General features: G+C 44.0%; 1 protein-coding gene across 4 annotated transcripts in view; it reads left to right on the top strand.

The window, feature by feature from the left end:
• FBXW11 (F-box and WD repeat domain containing 11) overlaps positions 1-26,801 on the top strand; it is a 69,867-nt gene that overhangs the window by 15,768 nt on the left and 27,298 nt on the right. For all 4 annotated transcript variants that reach the window (XM_080352978.1, XM_080352980.1, XM_080352977.1 and 1 more), the window contains 2 exons: positions 22,853-22,915; positions 23,958-24,183. In XM_080352978.1, the coding sequence (XP_080209104.1) occupies positions 22,865-22,915; positions 23,958-24,183 (277 nt within the window). In that variant the 5' untranslated portion in view covers positions 22,853-22,864. The remainder of the gene's footprint in view (positions 1-22,852; positions 22,916-23,957; positions 24,184-26,801) is intronic.

Below are 26,801 nucleotides of genomic sequence, written 5' to 3' on the forward strand. Positions count from 1 at the left end.
CTGAAAAGGATCTTCAGTCGTTATTTTACCCTTGGCCACTAACCTTGTGCTTAATGTAGTGATAACATAGATCCGTACCCACGTTAACGTACTAATGAGTTGCCTGCCTTGAGTGATTTGTTGTGGCATCTAACTGCTTCTTCTCTTCCTTCCTTTTTGTCACCCTGCAGTGTTCTGTGCCCAGGTCTTTGTGGCTAGGCTGCTCCAACCTGGTAGAGAGCATGTGCGCACTGAGATGCCTGCAGAGCATGCCCAGTGTCAGATGTCTCCAGGTGCCTTTCTTCTTTCTTGTTGTAAATGTTATGCTGTTGAACATTGTGTTAAAACTCTCCGGACTCTGTTTAATCCAACTGTTAAGTCTGCTAAATGTTTGTTGTGCATCCTTTTGCTGAAATCTTCTACTGAGCTGCATTGTCGAGTGCAGCCGAGGGGTTCTGTACAGCAGGCTCTTGTGGGCGGGGGGGGTCCGCTTTTGTGTTTTATTGCCTGTTTACTGACCTTGTGATATAAGTAGCATAGTTGTGCATGTTGCCTGCTACGTTTTGCTTTCTCATTTAATTTACAAAAAAATAACATAATGAGCTTTGCCATTTCTCTTAACTTGCAATGAACTGACTAGCCTGTTAATAATTGTGTGATTTCATTTAGAAAGGATGAGCTTTTTATTTCCTACTAAGCGTGATCTTGGTTATAGCCTTACATTACAGTCCTTGCGCATGTTTGAATGGAGAACAGTGAGCATGGAGTCCTGGAGCTCTTTGGGTTACTCTGTTAACATAGCTGTGCAGACCAGGGGCTGGGGTCACTGCACAGGAGGCCACTGAGTCTCAGGTTCTCTGTTGTTTTTCTTCTAGTAACTGTTGAAGCTGAATCTGCGTAATTTATAGATGGGGGAATTGCTGCTGTTTCTTCACTGGTTTGGGAGGGATTGAAAATGATAAAAGGGGAGATTTTGATACCAGTTAACAATCTTGAACTCCCAGGATACTGACCTTGGAAAGAAAACGCAGAACACATAGTAACTGTGTGGCACTTGCTGAAGTGTTTCTGAATGTAACCTTCATACCAGAACATACCTTATTTAATATTAGCATCTCTTATAACATAATAGCATCACTCATTGGTTCAGTCTTTCACGTGTACAAATCAAATACTTAAATGGCTTTTGCGAATGAAAACTTGAACAAATTGAGTTTTGTTTGAGTTCAGGCACTAGGTAACGTGAATGTCTTGCCTTAGAGAGTCGAACCTCTCCTCTTGCCTGCAAAGTGTGGCCACGGGAGTTACAGCTAATTTCAGTTTTAGAACTAAAATCCCTTCAAAATACAGACATGCGGGGGTGATGGTTTCAAGGTTTGTTGCTGAACCCTCGGGCTGGAATCCGCAGCCGCTTGGCTGTTGTTGTGGCTGCAGACCTGGCGTTGCGATCCTGCGCTTTCACGCAGCTTGAGAAGTATTTCGGGGTAGGAGCAGCTTTGCTGTTAGTAACTGGTGTTTAAATGGTTGGTGTAGAGCTTGGTTCATGGGCTACAAGGCGTGGGGAGGGTTGGCTGCTCGATACACCGGCAACAAATTGCAAAAAGACTCATCAGGCCGGGGGACCTTTCCCAACTTCAGGTCCCCGCTGCGTGTCCACAGATCCCGGGAACTGCAAGGGCTGCTTGATGATCACTCTGAGAACTTTAGAACTGCCCCAGGTTTCTTAGAAAGCAGCTCTTTGGAAATTTCTCTTCAGTTAGCACATGGTGGCAAATGAACTGGGGTATCTGTTTGGTTTGCTCAACTGAACTGTTTATTAAAACAATATTACAAATAGAAAAGAATCTATATATTCAGTTGAAATAATAGTAAATCTATTTATTATGAAAACTGTTCTCTCTGTGTTACAGTACGTATCGATAGGTACATAGTAGTTAACTATAAGTTGAACAGGCTGGGCGGTAGCTTAATTGATGCAGAATACATTGTGCTACAAACTTCTGTTGATGGTATTGATTACAGGATAAAATACAAAGCAGTTCTTGAATGCACTACTTGATGCATGAGATTTTTGGAAACCTGTTATCACCCAGATGTGGTGACATATCTAATTAAAAGCCATAGCTAATCGCAGAATCACAGAATGGACTGGGTTGGAAAAGACCTCAATGATCATCAAGTCCAACCCTTGGTCCAACTCCAGTCCATTGACTAGATCATGGCACTAAGTGCCATGTCCAATCTCAGTTAATTAATTAATGCAGCTGTTATGTCAGGATGTGTCACTTTGAAAACTCTCTCAAACCTGTGTTGTTTTCAGGAGTTGTTACAGATCTGTTAGATTTAATGAGAACCACATTTGAAGAACCAGTTAATTTGTGTGGGCTTTTTGCTCTGTTTGCCTATAGGAATTTAGCAATCCCAGAACATTTTAAACTGCATGATAGTCACAGCTGGCAGGACTAACGACTGTCAGTCATAAAGCACATCACTGCAAGGACAACCACGCTGATTAAGGTGGTGGGATTTTTGTTTTCTTAACTCTGATTTTTGTAGAACTGCAAGCAGGAGTTACATTTTTTGAATCTCTCAGAGGTATCTGTGGGAGATTATTATATTTTTTTAAGAAAAAGCTTCTCCTTTTGGGCCTGTGACTCAGTGATGCCCAAAGGGAACTTAGAAGTGAAAGTGGCACCAGCTGCTTGTCCCCTTTTAAAAATTGTTTATACCGTGACTTGCCCTTTGTTGTTTCCTGAGCTATAAGCCCACGTGTACAGATGGGCAGGGCATATATACCAGGAGATCTTTGTTCTGTAGCGCACATTCCATTAGCATAATGATGATGATTAGGAAGTTTAAGAAGGGAAATACAGAAGCCCTTCAGTGATTTACAGAAATTATCTGGGAGTTTTATCTGTTATCTGTGTTGTACAGATAATTAGTGAATGGACCAGGAAGATGTGAAACAAAAAACAACCCCAGTCTTAAATCAAGAGCTTTGTAGAGTTTCTTTAGAAAGCTCTTATTCAGTCTTAGTGCTTTTTCAGCCATTTAGGCTGCAAGAGTAGCCTACCACCAGTCTAAAAGAAGCAAGCAGAGGTTAGGTTTAGCCTTCCCATGACGTTGTTAGCAATGATAAAGCATAACTAGGCTCTTCTGAAGTGAAGCTGGAGCACAAAGCAAATCCCCCTGATGCCGGGGGAGCGTCCAGTCCTGCGCCCCGCACCGGGTGCTGTGTTCCCTGCGTTTCCTCACGCGGTGCAATACCCTCCTGGTTCCTGTAGCTTACTGGAGAGAGGTTGGATTTGTGTGTTCTGTGAGCTGTTAGTGAATGGAGAAGGGAGATAGATGATTTATTAGAAAAATATCTGTTCAGGTTTGTAGCCCTTGAAGTTTGTTCTCATCTATTCTGATTTTCAGCGTAATTAATATTATTTGGAAAGAAAGTCCTTGACACTTATTACTTGGTATTATTGTATTGAAAAGCATATATTAAATACTAGTTTGTAATACTTGAAGCTGGTTTAGATTCTGAGGCTTTATTTTTAACTACTTAATTATTCTTAATGTTTTTGTACCAAGGAGCTTACCATTATGAGCGCACTTGGATTCAAATAGCTACTGTTTTCATCTTCTTTGACATGGATTTGACTGCAAGAGCAAAAGTTAGTCTCTTAATTAGGTGTTGAGGGAAACTGGCTCTACTACCAGTTGTGTAATGGAACCATATTGATCCATCACCTTCCGCAGCTTCATCCTCGTGAAGCGCTGCTGTGGTTTGGAGCGTGTTTTGTCCCACTGAATTGGGCAGTAGCTCCAGCGGGGCCGTCGCGCACAGAGGAGTGTCCGGGCTCTTGGTTCTGTCTGGAGGCGTCTCCCAGCGAACTGAACACTCATCATTGGGGAACGGAAGATAAGCACTCAAACAGCGCTTGGAGTTATTGCGTAATGTCGGCTGTGATGAAATAAGGCTTGGGGAGTAAATTATTAGATGGATGGAATTAAATTGACCTGGTAAACAAATACTACATGACCAACTTGTTTACTTGTATTCAGTTACACTTTTCCGTGACTTTTTTTTAGAAGGATCATTGTATCTCTCTTTGAAAGCTATGCTTAGTTTTTTCTTGCTTATTTAGACCCCCTCCCCATACCATGTTCGATTTTTTTTTTTTTTTTTTTTCCTATACCTTTCCACTTATTGTCCTTAATATTTTCAGGTTACTTTTATGTAGTGTCCTGCTCTTCCCTTGATGTTCACACATGGGGATGCAGCTTGGAAGCTCTAACAGAGCACTCAGTTGCTACCGGAACAATAAACTCGCTTCCAGTGTGAGGAGTTTAGATTGAATATTAGGAAAAAATTCTTCACGGAGAGGGTTTTTGGGCAGTGGAACAGGCTGTGGTGGAGTCACCGTCCCTGGAGGGGGTTAAAAATCATATAGACGAGATTCTCAGGGATGCGGTTTAGTGCTGGAGTTGTGTTATGGTGGGGCTCCATGATCCTGAGGGCCTCTTCCAATAGAAATGATTCTGTGATTCTGGGTCACCTTGTTCCTCCTGAGGCCAGATCTGACAGCTCCTGAAGTGCCTGTGTGGGACCTGAAGTCCCCCAGCTCCTCGAGCCGGTTCTGCGGTGTCCGTCCCCGTCGCTGCTGCACGGCAGGACCAGCTCTGCCCAGGTTCTGTTCTTGCACGTGTCCCACTGATGGACGAGCAGCAGGAAGGTGCCATTGGCTTAGTTCTTGCCAGTCTCATTCCTGCTTATATATTAAGACAGGAGTGTATTTTATATTCCCTAACTGGAACCTGTCTTCACAAAAGCATGATCTTAAAAGCCTTTTGAATGGACCGATTGATAATTTATTACTGTTCAGAAGAACTTGCTGTTTGTCAGTGGCAAGTGGAGTTCTGGAGCGTTAGGGTTTTAGTATTTTTTCCTTACAACAGCATTCCCTGCACGGGAAATGGTTTGTTAGCAAGAAGGGATCTCAGTGTCAGCACAGCTGAGCTGGGACAGAAGGACATTCAGCTTGCTATTTATTGTTAGGATACATTTTAGGCTTAACTTGCTTAAGCTTCTATTTGTTACTCTTTACTAATTTTGAGCTTCTGTTGGTTGATGTTTCTATTCAGATATCAGAAGAAAGTACAACAACAGAAAGTATAGTTGGAAAAAATTGTATTTGAAAACAAAGAATTGTGATTTATTGACACGGAAACTTCATCATCCTTTTTTCACGGTACAAACTCAGACACGGACACGATGCAGCGTACTTAAAATGACAATGAATGCAGTCAATGCATTCTGCTAAAACCTTTTCCTGCGGTGCATGAAATCGCAAATCAGAAAGTGATGAATAGTCTGCCGCTGTGTAGTCTGCATCCTTCGGAAAACGTTATTCTGTGCAGCTGTTAGAATGAGTTGTCACAGCCAGACAACTGCTTTGCTTCTTCTGCTAGGTTTGCAGTCATTTACAAATACTTCTTTGACATGTTTTCTGGTATTTTGCCTCAAAACAGTGCAAGTGTTACCATTTCTTTTTGGAAACAGTCCAACAGGTCCATTAGAAAGAAGTGCATATTTGATTCCTTTTCTTTAAAGAAACAGAATGTCTCTCCAATATCTGTGCTTGTCCCTCTATTTTAAATAGACTTCTTTCTGAGACAGAAAGCTTTAAAACTAAGCGTGGTATTACAGAAGCAGTTAAGATGTCCGTGCACTAGGCCTGGGGCCATTTTGTTCAGTGACATGGCCTGAATTCCCCAGTTTGCAGGGTAAAAATCTCCCGCTTCTGTGTTAATCAGCAGCAGTGCTTCCCAGTATTGTTCATTCTTCTGGCCTAAGCTGGAGTCTCCTCTCAAAATTAATAGCAGTTTGGGTTTTGTTTTCAGCAGTTTCTCATAGTGTCTTTTTTTTTTTTCAGTTCTCGGTATGTTTGTGTTGCAGACTCTGAGGGCCGATGCGAGGATGCCATGAGGATGGAGCCAGGCTCTTCTTGGTGGCAAACAATGATAGGACAAGGGGTAATGGGATCAAGCTGGAACACAAGAGGTTCCACTTAAATTTGAGAAAAAACTTCTCAGTAAGGGTGACAGAGCCTGGCCCAGCCTGCCCAGGGAGGTTGTGGAGTCTCCTTCTCTGGAGACATTCAAAACCCGCCTGGACATGTTCCTGTGCGACCTCATCTGGGTGTTCCTGCTCCAGCAGGGGGATTGGACTAGATGATCTTTTGAGGTCCCTTCCAATCCCAAATATACTGTGATACTGTGACAGCTCAGTTTGGTATTAGTTGCATATATTGCTATATTCCCAGCATTTTGCAAAGGGTAACATTGCGTTTTACCCCTCCTTTTTAAGTTTCTTCTTGTGCTCCAGTCCCAGCACCTTGTTTGTCTCCAGCAGAGCACAGCCCAGTGTCCCAGTGCATTTCTGGTCCTGGAGTGCCCCGGGCTGGGGCTGCGGGTCCCCCGGTGCCTGCTGCTTGGTGCTGAGCTCCCCGATGTGGCAGCCCTGCCTCCGTGCTTGGCCTGTACCCAGACTGGATAACGAAATGTAAAGTGCAGGGATTGTTGTTTTCCTAAGCGTGATTTATTGTCTGAGGGAAAGTGGCATGATAAGCACTTTTTTCAGTCATCCTTTGTGTATCTGAGTGCTTTCAGTTTTATGACTTTAATTATTAACTAAGCCTGTTCTTACTTATGGGCAGGAACAGAGACCTTCTCTTTATTGGGTCAATTCATACTGTTTATTTTTAAGTAGGAGAGAGTGGTTGCTTACCGATTACTTTAAACTTTGCCAGTGAGATAGTACTGAGCTGCAAACCAGAGCTCTTCTCTGCAATTTCCTTCGCTGAGGAGCAGAACTGCATTCCCTGATGTAGGAAACAATTATTTTGAAAATATAATAGGCCCAGGCAGGATCTCTCAGCAAAGCATATTTTAATAATGATTTTTGCAAGACTAGGTGTTCTACCTAAAGGTCAGCACACATAATAGGGCAAAAAGCCCCTGCTCCTATCTCCCTAAAATCCCGGCCGCAGTTTCCCTCCCCGCTTCCCCATTGGTTGGTACTGCAGGGTTTACAGACCACCCGACGCATACAATGCCCTTCCCCTTATCAATCTATTTAAGATATGGATTCCTGGCACTTTGGCTACACTTCCCCCTAAATTAACTTGTAAATACAGGCATCAGTATGTATACAGGTATCAGTATATATTCCGGGAAGAGACTGTGTTTTACATTAAGGATCCACAGTCCGATGTCTCGCTTCCTTCCCCCTGCTGGGCTCAGGCACCAGCTCCTCAGTGATGTAAAAACAACCGTTCTTCGTTAAACGTTCCTCACACCTGACGTCAGGAGACTGTCAAATGAAGTCAGTCTCTGTGAGTTGTGGTTCCTGTCCGTCAGTCCCTTCTGGATGGCGCTGACCCTCTTAATAAATACAAGTGCTTTCTTTTGTTTTTACCTTTGTTTTCAGCAGTTTTTAGAGAGCACTAAGCTGCATACATTTCATCCCCAAGCTGCAAACTTGCTCCAGCAGTGGCGTGACCCCTTTTAGGAACCTGCTTCTCTTTCCAAGCAGCTTCTCAAGTGATTTCACCTGCAGCTGTTAGTCAGTGGGCAATTCTTTCACATTTTCTTCTTTAGAAGTTGACAGTATTAAAAAGTTGCAAATTCACTTAATAATCTTTATGATAGAGGTTGGGAGGAAGTGGTGATGTGACTCCCTCTTTCACTAAACTGCTGTCAGCTGCAGAAGGGACTTCCAAATGTAGGAAAAGTAACATGAGCTTAGAGATCCGCTCCTTGTTCCTCTGGGTCACTTGCTTGCCTGCCTTTTACTCGTGTTTCTCTCTTGTACAATTTAGAGATCACAATCTGTCATCTCTGACTGGGAAGGATATGTCCCTGAGGAGTCAAGTACATTTTTTGGTGATGGATTCATCTATCAACACAAGATGCTAGTCCTTGCCTCAGTAAATCCAGAGCTGTTCTTTGTAGCTGCTACAGATAAGCATCATTTCAAATATAAATTTATGTCCCTCAAAAAAGTTAATGCATTAATACCACGCTTAATGTATGTCACAAGTGGTGGGCAGGAGGTGTTGTTCCTGGTGCCTCTTGCAACGCATCCGCAGGTGACTGTGTCTCTGATGGGAGCGGTGTTGTCAGCTACACCTTTGTGTTGGTGCTTTCTCAGCCTCCTTTGAAAAAGAGGGGATTTTTTTGCTGTCTGATCCTGTTTGGGTGCAAAGAAATTTGCGAAGTAATGTGCCCTGCTGTCTGCCTGCCCTCCAGTAGTGCCGCGTTGCGCTGGGACGGAACGGCGGCTTTCTTGGGAGAGGAGAAGGAAAGGCAAGACAGCCTGGGCCAGGTGGAGTTCCTATACTCCTCTTCCTTGCACCTGTTTCCCCAGGAGGAATTTTCAAGGAAAGAGAAAAATCAAATCAAATATTTCCCACTAAGGTTGAAATGCGTGCGTGCAGTGTCCTCACCCAGCACCGGCGGGCTTCTTACCAGCAACGTCTCAGGCAGCAGGATCAGATGCTTTGCTTGTGGGGTATTAAGCAGCAGCCTTGATACTGGTCTTAATAACGATTTTGCCAATATTAATAGTTCCACCCTGAGTCACCATCTGAGTTCCTGGGGTGCTGAGCAGCCTGGGTTTCCCTGGGCCCTCCTGTATTTTCATTGCATGAATTATTCTGTAGGACTTCAAGGCTGTGACATGTGAGTCTTCATGTAAGTGGTTTGATTTGCATGATCCTTTGAAATGGTGATGGAATGCAAATGAATCAGAGGCGTTGTCGGAGTCAAGGGTAGGACAGCTGGCTGCAAACCCGCCGCAGGACTGAGCATGCGCTGCCGACTCGCGTCTGTTGAGTGCGGGAGAAGGGGCACAGCAGCAAAAAAAGGAACTGCAACCGACACCTTTTACTACTTTGCATGATAAGAAGGGAAAGTGTAGAGTCTTACATCTGGGCAGGAACAACCCCAGGTTCCAGTATAAGTTGGGGAATGAACTATTAGAGGGCAGCATAGGGGAAAGGGACCTGGAGTTTCTGGGGACAGCAGGGTGACCATGAGCCAGCACTGGGCCCTTGTGGCCAGGAAGGCCAGTGGTATCTGGGGTGGGTTAGAAGGGGGTGGTCAGTAGGTCAGAGAGGTTCTCCTGCCCCTCTGCTCTGCCCTGGGGAGACCACACCTGGAATCTTGTGTCCAGCTGTGGCCCCTCAGTTCCAGCAGGACAGGGAACTGCTGGAGAGAGTCCAGCGCAGCCACCAAGATGCTGCAGGGAGTGGAGCATCTCCCGTGTGAGGAAAGGCTGAGGGAGCTGGGGCTCTGGAGCTGGACAAGAGGACACTGAGGGGGGACTCATTGCTGGGGATCAATATGGAAAGGGGCAGTGTCAGGAGGATGGAGCCAGGCTCTTCTGGTGACAACCAGTGATAGGACAAGGGGCAATGGGTGCAAACTGGAACACAGGAGGTTCCACTTGAATATGAGAAGAAACTTGTTGGGGGTGAGGGTGGCAGAGCCTGGCCCAGGCTGCCCAGGGGGTTGTGGAGTCTCCTTCTGTGCAGACATTCCAACCCGCCTGGACACCTTCCTGTGTAACCTCATCTGGGTGTTCCTGCTCCATGGGGGGATTGCACTGGATGAGCTTTCCAGGGCCCTTCAACCCCTGACATTCTGGGATTCTGTGATATTTCTATGGCAAAATAGTCCTGTTTGCAAAGCCCCGCCACACAGAGGTGTTGCTTCTTGTGGTGCTTTGGTCAGGTGGATTTTGTGGATACTTCAGAAGTTTGAGTTGACTTTGTTCCCCTTAGAGAAATAATTTAGGTCGTGTTCATCCCAAGTCTTTCGTGTTGTGAGGATCGAGTTCTGGTTGGTGGCATCGCGCTGGTGTTTGCAGCAGCTCTCAGCTCTTCAACTCTTTAATTCTTACTTGTTTTTTGCATTTACCATGTTTGCACACAATTTTTGATGCAGTTATGAAGCCAGACTTTAGGGATGATCCAGTCTACACTTCTAACCTGTTGTGGTTTGTGCCTTTTTAATTTTCCTTCCTCTATTCTAATTATATATTATTTTGAATAAATAAGCGGCTAAATATTCACTATAAGTTGTATGAATGAAACATCTTTTGGCACTTCTGTGGATGCTTCAGCTGTTTTCCCATGAGCGTTGTAACTGATAAATGTTGAATGTCATTGTACTAAATGGATTAGGGCTGTCAAGAGTTTAAATTTGAGAGAAAATAAAAAAAAAGAAAGGAAATTTTAAAAAATTCCTAATGAATGATAGTGGACTTAAAAATTACTAACGAGTGAAAGTTCTCGGAGTTATTCCGTAGCTAGTAATTAAATGCCCTGCTTGAAAAAATCACTTAAACAAGGATCAAGTGAAGATATCTTTGAAGTTGTATATACGATTGCAGAATTTGAACGTACAATTTGCAAATCATGGTACTTTTGTCTGCTCTTGAAGATACTTGAACTAGAGAATTTATTCAAGGCGTATAATAGCGCAGAAATATTTGTTGCGCTGTTACAAGGACCCAAGTGTAATTCTGGACACTTAGCACAGGTTGTTAGAGCAGAAGTCATCTGCAAGTCTCAAGCTTTGATGTACAGACGTGTTTTGGGAAAAATGATAAGAGTTAGGCCAAATGCCTTTGAATTTGTGACCCGAATGTTAGAAATGCAGCATGCCAGGGGTTGGCATCATTCTGCTCTAGAGACTTTTCTGTCATCCTACAGGACGTATGAAGTTCTTTCTGAGCCCTCAGTGCAGCTTGTCGGGGACGTTTACGCCGCTACAAGACGTTTCCTGTAATGTCAAGTAAGCCACTGATGTGATAGAGATTAAAACTAATCTGGCAGAAAGAGGAACCTGAGGCGTTGGTGACTGTTCGTTCTCAAATCCTGTTCTGTAGAGTCTGGTCGTGATGCACTTTTTGTATTAATCAACTGTATCTTGGAGTTCTAGGGGCAGCATTTAGACATCCGTCATATAAATAATGTGAAATCTAGATTACGCTGTTGCACATTGATTGAACACCTGGGTGAGGTCAGCACTGGAATGCAGTGTCCGACTGGCCCCAGGCAAGGCTGGATGGCTATTGGAAAAACTGATTTGGGTGTATTTTACATCTTGCGCTACCAAAGGCTTTTTCTTGAGCCAGAGTTAGTCTGTTTGGAGATAAGGTTTGCTCTGGGTTTTTGGTTTCTTGGATATCAGCAATTACAAAACCACACTGAAATTGTGTATAAGCAAAAGAGCGTGTTCCAGACAATTAAAGAGTGATAGTTACGATGGATTGATACAGCCTCATGAGTTGCCCGATCTGGAATACATTGCCACACGTCTTTGGAGGAAAAACTCGGCTCAGAACAGCATGAGATTCTTTCTTGGAGTAGCTGGCTGGTTTTAGGGTTGTTTTGTTGAATATTTCATTGTGGTGGCTTCTTTTTCTCTATTTCTTTTGTGTGCAAATGCCTTCTGTTTTGCCAAAGACAAATAACTGAGGGTTACTGCAATTTTATTATTTCAGACTCCTCAGTGTGTTTTGAGTAACCTTTTAATAACTTTTACAGAAAAGTTTGTATAGAAGCCTCTTCAAAATGTGATTAAAAGTTTTGCTGATCCTTGGGGAAGAGCAAAAACCAAAGAAAGAGAATAAATTGTGATGTAGTTCTGGTGGCCAGGGAAAGCAAGGGGGGATTGAGGAAGAAGAACCAGAATCTGCTCTTAGAAAAAGGAAAGAAAATGCATGTCCATGGTTTCTCTTGCTACTGTTCTGTTTCATTGTTTTAGTTGAGGGTTAAAGGTTTGCAAATCTTTTTTGGATCTTAGGGCAAGAAGAAGGTAATAAGCAACAGTGCATGTGTTAAGTGGTAGTAGATATGAAAAACAAATTGATTGAGTTTGGAAGAAATGGCTTAATGATGTGGATCTTCACCGGGCTGCAGTGTCTGTGCTTGTGATGCTCGTTAATGTCCCGTACTTCATCCAGCTTCACGTTGAACAATCTGAGAATAACCCTCGGAGTAATTTAACTTTGCACCGAGCAGCCAAGTTGCAATTGTAGTTAATCTTAACATAGCCTAATTTATTTTTGATTAATCCAGTGTCAGCTAATTACCAGCTTAGCCTGAAATTTTCTTCTGGGATGTTACTTATCCTACCTTTAATCTGAAATACTGCAAACGGGCCTATTAATTGTGTAGGAGAGAATGTTCTGCTCTGGAAGGAAGGAAAGTTACTATAATTGTTAGGCAGTATTTTCCTCTGAAGTTTATTTGTGATTTTTTTGTTAATATGGGAAATAAAAACTAAAGAGGCTCTTTACAAAGTATTGAGACAGTTTCTCAGGTAGTATATACTGCTTAAAGTTTCCATTATACCAAAGAAGCTTGACATATCCAATCCTCCTAACTGCCCAGCAAAATCCAGTTATTTCGGGTGGCTTTTGGTATAATTGTAGGTGCAAATGCTCTGATAGGGCGAGTGCCCGTGATGCAGTGGAAGCTCTGAACATTTGCTGCATTTAATGCAGTAGTTTCAGTGAATTCACTGTGCAGGTAACACAATTTGAAGTTCCCCCTGAGTCCTAAATGTGCGGAGGAAACACTATTTTACTTTGCGATGCATTAAGATTAGAAGTGCAAATAGGTTCTACCTAAAGAATTTTATTTGGAAAATTAATTAGATGAACCATTAGCACTATTAGTGCAAAACCAGTAATAGTAAGTGTCGCTGAGAACTTGTGGTAACTTCTCTTAATTAAAAACCCAACCAAACCAAAAAACACCACAACAGTATCTTGTTCCTGGTGTCTCTTTACCTTTCTACAGCCAGTCTGTCATAGCCATATTTCTGATGTATTTTACTGTTAAAATGATGGTTTGCGAGCGGAAGGGATTTCTCTTTTGGGGTGTTCATACTCTAGAGTTGTGAAAGGTAATTAGAGATGTTTTAGTGATCCCAGTGATGAGTCCAATAACTGCTTTAATATCCTATGAAGTGTTGAGATTTTTCCACTATGAGCAAGAATATGACTTGTGAACGTACCGTACACATCCCCAATCTGCCAAGGAAGGCTGAAGGGCCTTATAGAAAGGCATGAACTGAGACCACTGAGGAAAAAGCACCACTAGAGACTGAATTAAACCAGCGCTGGGCTGGCAAAGGGCTGCTTAGACAACCAACCTCGGTAAAGCTCGGGTGAGGCGTCGTGGCGGGACTTGTGCCTGCTCGTCGACAACCTCCCGTTTGTTAATTATTGTTATTATAGCTATTGATTGCATTTTTTTTTAAATCCCAGCTTGAGCAAGGAGACATTGTGGAAAGCAGCGAGGCTCAACACAGCCCCCAGACCTTGCCTGTCTCCATTGAAAACTGCATTTGCCATTTTCTTTTAGTAGGCTGATTCTGCACAAAATTCGTACTTTCTGTTTTGAGGGGCAAGTGTAGAGAAAGTGATGCGATATAGATATACGTGGGGCTTGGCGTATTTATATTCAGCAAAATATTTTGCATGATGTGCAAGTTTTGCAAGTCGTGGTTCGGTGCAGGGATGAGTCAGCTGCTTGTACAATTCCACAATTCAGGGCTTGTTGTCCTTGTAAATACAACATGTGAATCTCGGCTGGATGCAGCGGGTTGTGGTGACTGACCCTGTACTCCAGACACACAGAAATGCTGTTAAATGAGAGTGCGGGTGTGTTTGAAACAATTCCACATGGAACACGTGAGCCGTGATCCCACGGTACCTGTTGAGGTAGACCTGCCTCAAAGAATCACAGAATCCCAGCATGTGAGGGGTTGGAAGGGCCCTGGAAGTATCTGCAAAATCCACCTGTCCAAAGCACCACAAGAAGCAACACCTCTGCGTGGCGGGGCTTTGCAAACAGGACTATTTTGCCATAGAAATATCACAGAATCCCAGAATGTGAGGGGTTGAAGGGCCCTGGAAAGCTCATCCAGTGCAATCCCCCCATGGAGCAGGAACACCCAGATGAGGTTACACAGGAAGGTGTCCAGGCGGGTTGGAATGTCTGCACAGAAGGAGACTCCACAACCCCCTGGGCAGCCCCGGCCAGGCTCTGCCACCCTCACCCCCAACAAGTTTCTTCTCATATTCAAGTGGAACCTCCTGTGTTCCAGTTTGCACCCATTGCCCCTTGTCCTATCACTGGTTGTCACCAGAAGAGCCTGGCTCCATTCTCCTGACACTGCCCCTTTCCATATTGATCCCCAGGAATGAGTCCCCCCTCAGTGTCCTCTTGTCCAGCTCCAGAGCCCCAGCTCCCTCAGCCTTTCTTCACACGGGAGATGCTCCACTCCCTGCAGCATCTTGGTGGCTGCGCTGGACTCTCTCCAGCAGTTCCCTGTCCTGCTGGAACTGAGGGGCCACAGCTGGACGCAAGATTCCAGGTGTGGTCTCCCCAGGGCAGAGCAGAGGGGCAGGAGAACCTCTCTGACCTACTGACCACCCCCTTCTAACCCACCCCAGATACCACTGGCCTTCCTGGCCACAAGGGCCCAGTGCTGGCTCATGGTCACCCTGCTGTCCCCAGGACCCCCAGGTCCCTTTCCCCTGCGCTGCTGTCTAATAGGTCATTCCCCAACTCACACTGGAACCTGGGGTTGTTCCTGCCCAGATTCAAGACTCTACACTTTCCCTTGTTCTATTTCATTACATTTTTCCCTGCCCAGCTCTCCATCCTGTCCAGGTCTCTGATGGCAGCACAGCTTCCAGTGTCACTACTGCTCCCAGCTTGGTGTCACCAGGAAACTTGCTGACAGTCGCTCTATTCCCTCTTCCAAATCTTTGATGAATATATTGATGAAGAAGTAGTAATTTTATTTAAAAAAATGTATTTCTTTAGAGCTTATTTATGAACATAAATATACAAAATAAAGCACCCCAAACCGTGGATGACTTGAACTGGCTGGCGGATCCAAAGCATCCTCCCGGTCTCATTTTAGAAACTACACCTCCTGCTGAAAGCGCTGAATGTCTTGGGATTGCAGTCATTGGATTTTATTTTTCTAGTGATGTCTGTTTGCTGAATGGAAATCCAGGTGTGCTTGAAAATAGCTGGGAACTTGGACAAAAGCAGCACATGTTTTTGCGGTGCAGTCAGAGCCTGTTTGGCAGAGCTGGATCAGGACAGTAATTCTGAACTGCTGGTCGTTTTTGTGTGTGACTTAATTTCAAAAACATGTTGGGTAGTTTAGTCCTCAGTGGACACAGGCCACACTGGACTGACTTCTGAGATTAACTTCACATTAATCCAGACATAATGATTATTGAGAGATATACAGTTACGTGTTTACAGAAGAGCAGCAAATTAGTTTTGTAATGAGGTTAAGGTGAAGACTGATACTTAGAAACAGTTAAAACACTCTACTAATTGCCAACCATCATAGCATTAGTGATTAAACAAGCTACATTGTGTTTAGTAGCTGCTTGTAGTCTTTTAACCTGCAAAAATTAACTGTTCTGGAATGTTTAGGTGAAGAATGAGTTGAGATTTTCTTTCTCTGAGCAGGCGACTATTGGGTTTTGGGGGTTTATTGATAAGTAGGTCCTGGAGAGGGGTCCAGCGGGGTGTGTAGGAGCATCAGCTATCTCTTGGAAACATCCCATCTACAGCTTGTGGTCAAATGGCGATGGTTGTTTTAGTGACTTTAAACACAAACTGGGAACTGCCGGCGCTGAATGCAGCCTCTCTGCCTGCAGACTTTCCTGTGGTTAGTCAGGAGCCAAATAAAAACGACATTTTAGGTATGAGAGTGTATTTTTTTCTAATTTTGCCTTCAGCTGTTGAATCTTGGGAGACTCTTTTTGTGTTTCAAGTGTATTTTTGTTTGAACTTCCAGCAATAACTCCACTAAAATAAAACCTGGCAGCTGGGAGAACAGCTAGCTAGGTAAGAAATGAAGCACATTGAGCTTAATTTGAGCCGATCCCTAGCGATTGCATAAATAGTTTAATTTGAGCTGAAACAAGCAGTTACTGGTACAGGTGTCAAATATAGACATGTCCATGGTCAGCAGAGTTACCGCTGAAGCTGGAATCGTGGAATATCTCGGGTTGGAAGGGACCCAGAAGGTTCAAGTCCAGCTCTGTTCCTTGCAGGACTAATTAAAACTGAGTCAAGTTTAGCTCGATGAGCCTTAGAGCTCTGTTTTCATAGTGCTGTTTAGTGACTGTGGGCAGTGGATCGAGTTTATCTGCCATTTTCAGAAACTCTTTGTTTGGAAAATGATTTGGCTCTGGGCTGCATTTCCTACTTTCCTCAAGTGATTTTATTTAGTAAGGGTAGGACTGATTCACTCACTAAATTACAGAAAGAATATATTTCATCTTTTTACATCATTAATGGAGAAATATTGCAAGGGGCTGTTTTCTATAGGCAACTGGAGTGAGGCTGAGCCGTAGCTGGAGGTGCGTTGCTGCTGTCATCTCTGTGAACCAAACACCCACACTGCCTGGATCGGGATAACTTTACCTGCCTTTTTGTTCCTACTCCTTTGATACGGGAATCTTTGATGTCGTTCCTCCATACAGAGCCTATGGTGGTGCTTCTGACGAATTTGTTTTGAAGTGCTAAATCTTTGCAGTGCTTAGGACAAGCAAACTTTGTCTGTGACTGCCTATTTCTGACCGGGCATTTGGAAGCACTGTAGGATTTTTGCATTTCTTTGCAGCCTGGTGTGTACAGATTTGGAGGGATGTGATAAGGAAGGGATTTGGCCCTTGCTGTGGGAAGATTTGATTCACGTCTTGTGCAGTTTTAGTGGTTCTCCAGCTCCATTGAGTGTTTGTGCTAGCAGTTAAAAGAAGAAAATCCCTCCTGTCCCTGATCAAGTATCAAGATGGTGTTAATGAACACCTGGTTTAGCGAACAGTAACCATGCCCTCCTGAGGAGAGGCCTGCATTCATTTTGAAACGCTTTAAGGCATTTGGGGCTTTCTGGCTGTATTCCGAGCAGGGAGCCATGAGGGACACGTGCTGAAGATGGCTCCGCTGCTGTGGTCCAGCTGTCCCATGGGACGCTGGATTCCTCCTCTGCTCAACGTGTCATTAATACCTTGGGCAGTCCTTGCTGGCAAAGCCGGTTTCGGGAGGCAGTTGGAGCATACAGAGCTCGAGCTATGTTTGACTTCACGATATCCAAGTATGTATTAGTTATTTTGTATTGTTTCCTTCAACTTCTCTAAAGGCAGATGTAGATGTGGTTTGCTAAAGATCAGAGCCTGTTTAGCTGAACTCTTTTGATTAGTTTTGCTTATTTTGTAATTTCAACTGAAATTTCCTGGTATTTTTTCCAGTGAGTGGGAATTTTCTCAGAAATTATGTTTTTAAGCCCCAGCTTGGTGTTTGATGCTGATCAGCAGTACTGGTGTAGTCTCAAGGGCAGTGGGAAATAGAAGTTCCTTTTCTATCACTTCCCCTTCCATTATAGCTGGAAATATAATAATTGAAGATGGTTTTGTTTTTTTGAGATAGCACAGCTCTTGTCTAATTGTGTCCATCCTGTGTGTGCTGCGGGTCCATTCTTGGGTAAGGAATCCCTGCTGAGGGAGCCTGGCGGAGGAGGCGGCCTGCCTGCCTCGCAGGGACTGCGCTGCTCCTGGTGTGGCTTGTCCCAGTTCCCAGGGTTGCTGCTGTCACCTCCGTAATTGCTCCCTCGATACGGGAGCTCAAAGTGGGTTAAAGAACAAAGCCGCGTGCGCTGATCCTCCTCAGCGGCAATTAAGGGACTGCAGGCACTCCCGAGTGCTGAAGCGCTGTGCAGACCCAAGCCTATAGCTAAGAAAAATAGGGTAGAAATCTGGTTAGCCCTACAGATTTGGTAGATTTCTGCTAGAAAAGATGCAGCTTTTTTTATATATCTTGTGAGATGAGCCTTGCGGACTGATTGTTGTTCATCTACTGAAAAACTCTGGTGCTTTTGCACCTGATGTCGTAGGACCATACGCATGTGGAACTATTAGGCTTGAGACTCCAGTTTTAGTTGCTATCATGTAGCTAAAGATCTTAATTGAAACTGTGATTGATGAAATTTTATGATACCTAGAAAGTTTTTGCCTTTGGGGATCATTCGTGGTTGTTTTTATTTTGGAAGATTTAATAATCTCCAAAGGAAATGAGCTTTGTGTAGTGATGCTTGTCAGTACCTCTTTCTGCCCAAGCAACTTTTGAACCTGTTTGCCATGTTCTTCTGCATTTAATAGAAATCCCAAAGACGTGAGGTATTGTGGAGAGAAGGACTAAAGCAAGCTGGAGGTTACTGCAGAACTGGCTGTGGAATATGGGATGCAAATCTTCAGGAAACAAGTTTTTAAATTCTACAGCTTATTAGTGAAAATAAGGACAGGCTTTTCTCAGTGCAACTTTATTCAGTTGGGTTATAACAAGTATAAGGCAAGGGAAACCAGCTCTGCTCAGCCCCATCATTATCACTTTGCTGCCATTCCCAGTAGGGGTGGAAAACGCTTATTCCAGGCTGGCTAATTAAGGAACGACAGCTGCTTGGAAATAGCATTCTACTTTTGCAAGAGCTCTGAGCAACTTAACAAGAATTTCTGGAAAAAAAATGAACTTATCAACAGGATCAGTTCCACTGTGAGAATCTGCCAGGCTGTTGTGGGGGTAAAAATCACACCTGTTCTCCCACAGTCTGCAGGTGCAGGTCAGTCGTGTTGCGGGGAAGTGGATGAGAGATCATTGCATCAAGGCTTGATGCTGTTTGGCAGCTGAGCTGCGGAGAAATGGAGTTAAATCAGTGATAAATCCACTTTAAAGCTACTGTTGAGAGCGGTGGAGGCAGGCGGGATGGGAGCTTTCTGCAGAGGGCGGCTGGGGAAATATTAATAACAAGGTCTGGGCTGAGCAGAGGGAAGAGCTGGACGTGTAGATGTCTATCGTCCTGCTTGCACAAGAGCTGGGGCAAGGGCTGATGACACCAGCTGCGAGGAATTTTGAAACTCTTCTTCTGCTGAGTGCTGTGGGTGTACAGGACAGGTGAGAGTTGTCTGATTGCTTCTTCCAGACGACAGCGCAGGATCCGCCCGGTCATCTTTTAGTCTTCAGTTCGTAGGCGAAGTGATTTAGAGACGCATCGGAGTCTTGAGTTAGGATGTATGTGAGATGTGGAATGACCCCCCAAATTAAGTGTTTAACATAGAAGTAGAGTGAATTTATTAGGAAGATAAAACAAGGGAAACAAGCTATATATTTGGGAGCAGAAAGGGTCAGAATGAAGGATTAAAACTATCAAGCTCTCATATATACTCAGGAAAAACAGAGTGAGTTTAGCATGTGGAAGGAGAGGAAACATAATAAATGCTGTAGTAGGTATGTTAAATTAATGCATATACCCACTTCTGTTAAATACATAAATAGTGTTAAATTTCCAGCCTGAAACTCAGCCCATGTAATCTGCCCTCACGTTCATGGTCCCAGAGACACTTGTCAGCAGTAGAACTGCCTGTGCCAGGTGACTCGCTGCTGGATCCAACACTGTCACCTCCACCACTGCTGGGCTCAGGAGGGACAAACGGAGAGGACCCGGGGACACAGTGGGGATAGCGCATCTCCCCACAGTCCGGTACCCTGTCTGCTTTACCTGGACAGCAACAGGCACACTGCAGAATGGAGGACAAACACCTGCTCTGCAGGCAGTAGCCTTGTGTGGAAGTCTGATCATTTTGGTGTTGTGTCCTCGCATGCTGTGCGTTACAGTGCTGCCCTGCTATAGGTTTATTATCTATTCCTAGAGTGAAAAGATGTAACGTTTAGGAGACAGCTCTTAGCCAACCTCCCCAGCCTGTGTGATCACTGAGATGTTTCCCAGTAAAGGAGCAGAAGAAAGCAATGGCAGAGCCTGACCGCGAGCTGCTGAAGGGAAGTTAGTTTGGGGCTAAATTGATACCATGTGAGTTTTCTGCTGAATATCACAGAATCCCAGAATGTGAGGGGTTGAAGGGCCCTGGTAAGCTCATCCAGTGCAATCCCCCCATGGAGCAGGAACACCCAGATGAGGTTACACAGGAAGGTGTCCAGGCGGGTTGGAATGTCTGCACAGAAGGAGACTCCACAACCTCCCTGGGCAGCCTGGGCCAGGCTCTGCCACCCTCACCCCAACAAGTTTCTTCTCATCTTTCAGTGGAACCTCCTGTGTTCCAGTTTGCACCCATTGCCCCTTGTCCTGTCCCTGGTTGTCACCAGAAGAGCCTGGCTCCATCCTCCTGACACTGCCCCTTTCCATATTGATCCCCAGCAATGAGTCCCCCCTCAGTGTCCTCTTGTCCAGCTCCAGAGCCCCAGCTCCCTCAGCCTTTCCTCACACGGGAGATGCTCCACTCCCTTCAGCATCTTGGTGGCTCTAATATGCTGACCTCACACTGAATGAGAATTTCTGTTCCTTGCTCTAGCACACAGGATCCGTGCATATATTTGTCTTCGAGCTGCAAAAGGGGATGAGATATTCCTTACTCATTTAAGCACATACTAGTTGAAAACACCGTTACTCATTACAGTGATTATATGTTGTTATTTCTACACATTCAAATTTCAGATAAAACAAGAAAACCCCTGTGTAATTCTGTGGAGTTATGTTTGCTGGTGTGGGGCAGTTGGGTACCAGTTTGTGAGGGACCGGAGCATCGGTCACGGATCATTTGCACACGGGTGACAGTGCTGGTTCTGAACAGTGTGTGCTTCTCAACAGCTGCAGTGGCCCTCACCAGACTAGCGTGTGGAAAGCGTGGTTTGCTTTTCCAGCGTTACTGTCCTATGACATCCAGAAACACTAAAATAAACTTACCTGTGGAGGAACACAAAACTGTTACTGCCTTTGTCCATTTTCGGACTCACCACCAGCCACCTCCTGGGCTTGTGTTTGTCATGTGTGTCATAACCAGATAGACTTGAGTTTTTCCATCACCTGGTGGGCATAGGTTTTATAATGTCATCTTTTGTCTGTGTGATCTATGGGTGGTGGTTTGGCTTTTTTTTATACCTAACTGCAGGGAAGAAGAGGGTTCCAGGTAAACTTCAGACAGAGCAGTGTAGGCCGGCAGGGAGGAAGGCTGACCTGTAGGCGTAATATCCTTAATTTTTCGGGTTTTCTGGTTTTAGTGCAGTACATTCCTGATGCAGGAAAGAGGAGAAGATGAAGTGATGAATGCTTTGAGATGGAATTGTGTTTTAAATGGGGGTGGATGTAGCTATTAAGGGGTTAATTCGTAATACGAGATGACAGGAGTAAAGGAATTACGTGACTTATTCCATTGTGTGTTTTACTTGAGTGTCTTGCTCCTCTTTCTGCTGAGGCAGCCGGGGGAGGGGGAGCGGGCTGAAATAGGTACAGATCATATTTTAAGACATTGAGTTTTTTGTGTCAGGCCTGTGCCAGTCAGCACATGTCTCCTGGACACTGTGATGGGCAGGACAGGGGTGCTGGGAGGCCGAGGGAGTGGGAATTGCCATGAGGTCGATACCGGTGAGCAGGGGGCAATCGATGGGAGCCGTGGTCCGGACAGCAAAAGGGAGCAGATAATGAAAACTAGCGTGGTCAGCAGGCCAAGGGCAGTGATCCTTCCCCTGTGCTCTGCACTGGGGAGGCCACACCTGGAGTGTTGTGTTCAGTTCTGGGCCCCTCAGCTCAGGAAAGAGATTGAAGTGCTGGAGGGTCCAGAGAAGAGAAACAAGACTGGGGAAGGGACTTGAACACAGGCCCTATGGGGAGAGGCTGAGGGAGCTGGGCTTGTTTAGTCTGGAGAAGAGGAGGCTTAGAGCTGAGCTCAGCACTCTCTAGAACTACCTGAAGGGCAGTTCTAGCCAGGGGGGGATTGGTCTCTTCTACCAGGCAGTCAGCAATAGGACAAGGGGCCATGGGCTTCAACTCTGCCAGGGGAAATTGAGGCTGGATATCAGAAAGCAATTCTTTGCAGAGAGAGTGTTCAGGCATTGGAATGGCTGCCCAGGGAGGTGCTGGACTCACCGGCCCTGGAGGTTTTTAAACTGAGATTAGACATGGCACTTAGTGCCATGATCTAGTCAATGGACTGGAGTTGGACCAAGGGTTGGACTTGATGATCTCTGAGGGCTTTTCCAACCCAGTCCATTCTGTGATTCTGTGTGTGAAAGCAAAAAGGGAAGAAGTGAGTGAAAGATTTTGGAAAGCCGAGTTAAGCTCTAAAAGCAACATCCACAGCTGAACGCTTATAGAAACTCTTATATCTCTTGTTCTGGAACAACAGGGGAGAAAACAGTGGGGAGGGGCAGTTGTGATGCGGGGAGAACACTGAGATGGAGTCAGGGTGAGGAAGGGTCGTGTCTGCGCAGGGTGACAGGGGACGCAGAGCAGCTCCTTGTGCTAAGCTAGCACTGGAAAAAAGTATACTCTGTTGCATGCAAATGGTGTATAGTGCTATTTTTCTTTCTTTTTTGTTTTTTTCACTAGATGTATGCATCTTAACTTTGACAGAAAGTGCTGGTTGATTACTTTGATGGGTTTAATTACTTTGGCTTGCGTAGGATGCAAGTGAATTTATTTCCCAGTGAGAAGAGCGTTGAAAGGCTGCATGAAAACCTGTCAAAGAAAATTGAAGAGGGGTTGGGGAGTTATCTTTACAGTAAATGGAATTGATAAACATGTCAGTTAAAAGAGGAATTTATTTATAATACCCAGGTTTTGTGGCCAGAAATCTTTGATAATTCCGTTCACTGGGAAAATGAATTTTATCTGTTCACTTGATTTGCTTTTTCGTAATGCTTGTAGAGCGAGGAATTGAAATAGAATCAAAATTGAAGTCATGCCTTTTCTTTTTTCATAGAATACTTCAGTAATGGAGGATCAGAATGAAGATGAGTCTCCAAAGAAAAATACTCTATGGCAGGTAGGACTAACATTTGGGGAGAAGGAGAGCTGCCATGATTTTCTGTGGTCCCAAATCTTGCATCTGCATAATCATCCTTGTACGGAGTTGACTGTATCATCCTAAAATTAGCTCTGCCTTCAAGTGAAGGATGACGCTGACGAATAATACTCAAAGTTACTAGATTCTGTAGTTTGTGCCGACCTTGAAAGGCCAGTTCTGCAGCAAAGGATATTTGGGAGTACAGGTCAACCTTTCTGAGCGTGCGACTCATTTCAGAGGAAAATTCAACACTTTCACATGTCAAGGAGTTGCAACCAATTTGCTTGGGAGAAGTTTGGGAATATTTCTGCAAGCCAGCAGTTGTTCCCCAGCAGCCCCTCGGTGTCCTGAAGGGCTCAGAGCAGCCTGGCGTCCGTCTCTGGTTCTGCTGGCCGATGAGCAGCGAGTCCTGAGGTGTTCTGGAGCGTCCTTGTTTGTAGCTAAAGCTCCCAGATTTTAATTATGGCCCAAACATTGACATGAGCTGTTTGTCAAGAGCAGAACAAAGCCCTTGAGATCGTGTAATTTTCAGTGTTCATTTGTGGGCAAGCGGTTCAAAACTGACGTGAGGGTGTTAATACAAAGATTCAATTAGAGAATGAATACCCGATTTTGGGATATCTCTAAGTGTTTGTTATTCTAACTGTTGGAACCTCTGTGAATGGTTGGTGGAGGCAGAAGGCCCAAACTGCAGTGTGCAGCACAAACCCCTGCTTTAATTTGGAGGAGTTTATTCTCAGAAGAATTAAGTTCCTCGCTGTGCAAATTGTAACAGGTGTAAGGGAACCAAAGTGTTTTGGCATAAGAAGTGACTTACTGTTATGAGCAAGGTCTTTTCATTCATCTTTATTTATGAGATATGAAGTTCACATGGCATAATTCACAGCCTTAATGTATTTTAAAATTTAATGCTGTTGATTATTTCTTTGTGTCTTCTCACATTTTCTTCCTCGAGAGTTCTTATAAAGCTGTTTCTATTCTGGCTTATACTGAAATACTGATATTCCTTTTCTAAACACAGATAAGTAATGGAACTTCATCTGTGATTGTCTCAAGAAAAAGACCATCGGAAGGAAATTACGAAAAAGAAAAAGACTTGTGTATTAAATATTTTGACCAGTGGTCTGAATCAGATCAAGTTGAATTTGTGGAACACCTTATTTCACGAATGTGTCACTATCAGCATGGACATATTAACTCTTACTTGAAGCCCATGTTACAACGGGACTTCATCACTGCGTTACCAGGTAAGTTAATATTTCTTTTACAAGAGGTGTGTTTATAAATATTACTTTTTGGAACATCCTCCAGATGTAGATTGTCTTGTATAAGGTGATGGTTCCGGAAGTCATTCACTTCTGTGATTAATTGAATTGGCCACTGGATGCCAGTGTTGTTCCATGTAAAAGTACTTTGAGTAGCATATCCTGACAAATAGTTTGTGTTTCACTGGAACCGAGTTGTTGTAGAAGTTGTATCTCTGCAAGCTCTGGTCTGAGTTCCTTTTCATATGAACCCGATAGGTGTAGAAAATACTGAAGAGGTGGTTTTGTTTGTCAAGTCTTTTATTACATTTTAGTTTCGTTCTAAGTGTCCTGTGTCCTTAGATGAGTGAATCTCGTGTGTCTGGTCTTGTTACTGACTTGAGCACAAGTTATTGTGGGTTTTCATTGTATAGTCCAGCTGTGATTCCTTCCTTCAGTTGCTCAGAAACCCCTTTTGCTGCTGGTTGATGTAAATCTGTAACACTAGTTCTAATATGAAATCTGTGTAGTACCCCAGACTGGTGAGTGGTATCCCAAGAACGCCAAGACACGGCAGTGACAGAAATCACAAAAGGAATCAGAAACTGGTAATTCTTTTGAGCACAGGGACCACTAAATAAAGTCATTTAAAGGTTGTTTGTACGACAAGCTCTGAAGCTTTTGTAGGCGCTGGTGTGCTTGGATGCTCCTGCCTGTGGGGACCTGGGGCGATGCTCCCGGGACGTGACAGGTTTCTGGGCTCTGCAGTGCTGCTGTTGATACATTTTCACACAACCAGGAGGAATTCAACTTTTGGAGGTGATGGGGAAGTTTTGGCTTATGTGCCAAGCGTGGTTGGAATGAACTTAGTAGTTAAAGGGGAACGAAGAACACGGGATAGGACACAGAAGTGATGTGGAACACACGTGCTCTGTTTTCCTAAAAAACAGGCTAAAAATGTGCCAAAGGGACATGAAAGCGGGTGTCTTTTTCCCCTACGCCTCCGTTTCATGGAGGTTATTTTATAGAACACTTTGGCCACGCACACAAAACCACGCTCCTCGTTTTGCCTGGAGAGCTGGCACCCTTAGCTGGTGGGGATGATTCTTCTTGCTTGTTTTCAACATATTGAATTTTGATTTCTCTAGGGAATATCTGGGATTAACTAAAAAATAAAGCGAACCAGACACTCATGGTCATAACGTGCAAGCATGAGCTTCAATTATTATTTTATTTTACTTGTTTTTATACCTCAGGGCTGATACTACAGTGATACGCAGTTCTTACATACTATATATTTATTCCTAAGGAACTGGATGGCTGTGTAAACTGGCACTTGTTTACACCGCATTTGTTTATATAAATATGTATTTATGTTTACAACTTTTATGGGTTTTGAAGATGTAAGTACTGGGAACTGTTCCCATACTGAGCCTTTCTTAAAGGTAACATGCTAGTTGAAGAACATCTGTATAAATTTACCCAATAACTTAATCCAACTTGGTTGAAATCAGTCCTGTGTTGGACTATAAAAGATAACAGTCAAGTACTACCTTTAAAAAGATAATTTTACTTCTTTCTGATAAGTGAAACTCCTTTGTTTTAAATGGAAATAGGTTTCGCTTCCTTCTGGCCCTGCTGATTTTACACCTGTGAGAACGCAGGAAAAATGGAAGAAGTTTGTGAAATCTGGTTTTCCTTCAGTGGGAAAAAAGTGCTAATTCTGGTGTTTTTTCCTGTACGTGGCGACAGAATGTGGAGTCTGCAGGTCTGTTCTCACAGGCTGGGCTGTGCTTGGGCTCTAATCCTGGGCCTGGGCCTGGCTGAGCCCAGCCCAGCTCTGCCATAGGCTGCCCACACCCACCGGTGTTCCCTTCTGCCAGCATCAAAAATAACCCTCAAAAGTCAGCAGCCCATAATGGACAACGTAATTGCGAGTATAACTTATACCGCCTCCGTGCCTTTGATTCTCTCAATTATCCTTAAGATTTTAATCTTAATATTCCTTGCGTGGTCTCATCCAGCTTGTGCCCCTTCCTTAAATGAATGACAACGCTGACCCTTAAGCATGACTCTGTAACCTTTGATGAGGACAGAATGTCCCTTCTATATCTGTTTTGTGTGTTAGAACAGTCAGAGAACTGTACCCTGCCAGGCTTCTTTGGAGATTTGTTGCCAGAATAATAAAAGCCTGTGCAGTTGCATGATCTAAGTGACTGTTTCGTATCTAATGTTAGTCAGTTTTGTAGCGCTGACATCCCACATTTGGGTATCTAAGTATCTGTGCCTTGGACCTTTTCTACTGTATTAATTAGACTAAATATTTTACTTCTCTTTTAAGGCAAAAAATTGAAATCTGTGAACTTTTGCAAGCAATCAAAGTCTGTGGATTTGGTGGCAAAGCGCTTGTGTGTTTGTGCTCAGTATGTAACTGTCAGGGCTCAGCATATTGATAGAAAACAAGATGGTTGTATTTTAACATCAGGAAACACTTGAGTTTCAGATGTTTTAAAAATCTGATTTTTATCTGTGGCCAGTGTGACACAGAATAGTGAAAATTACACATCTTAATAAATGGTCCTGCCTTGTGATTTGCATCTGGTCCTTAAAACTCCATGAAA

The sequence above is a fragment of the Nesoenas mayeri genome (assembly GCF_963082525.1).
Source record: "Nesoenas mayeri genome assembly, chromosome: 14".
Taxonomy (NCBI): Eukaryota; Metazoa; Chordata; class Aves; order Columbiformes; family Columbidae; genus Nesoenas; species Nesoenas mayeri.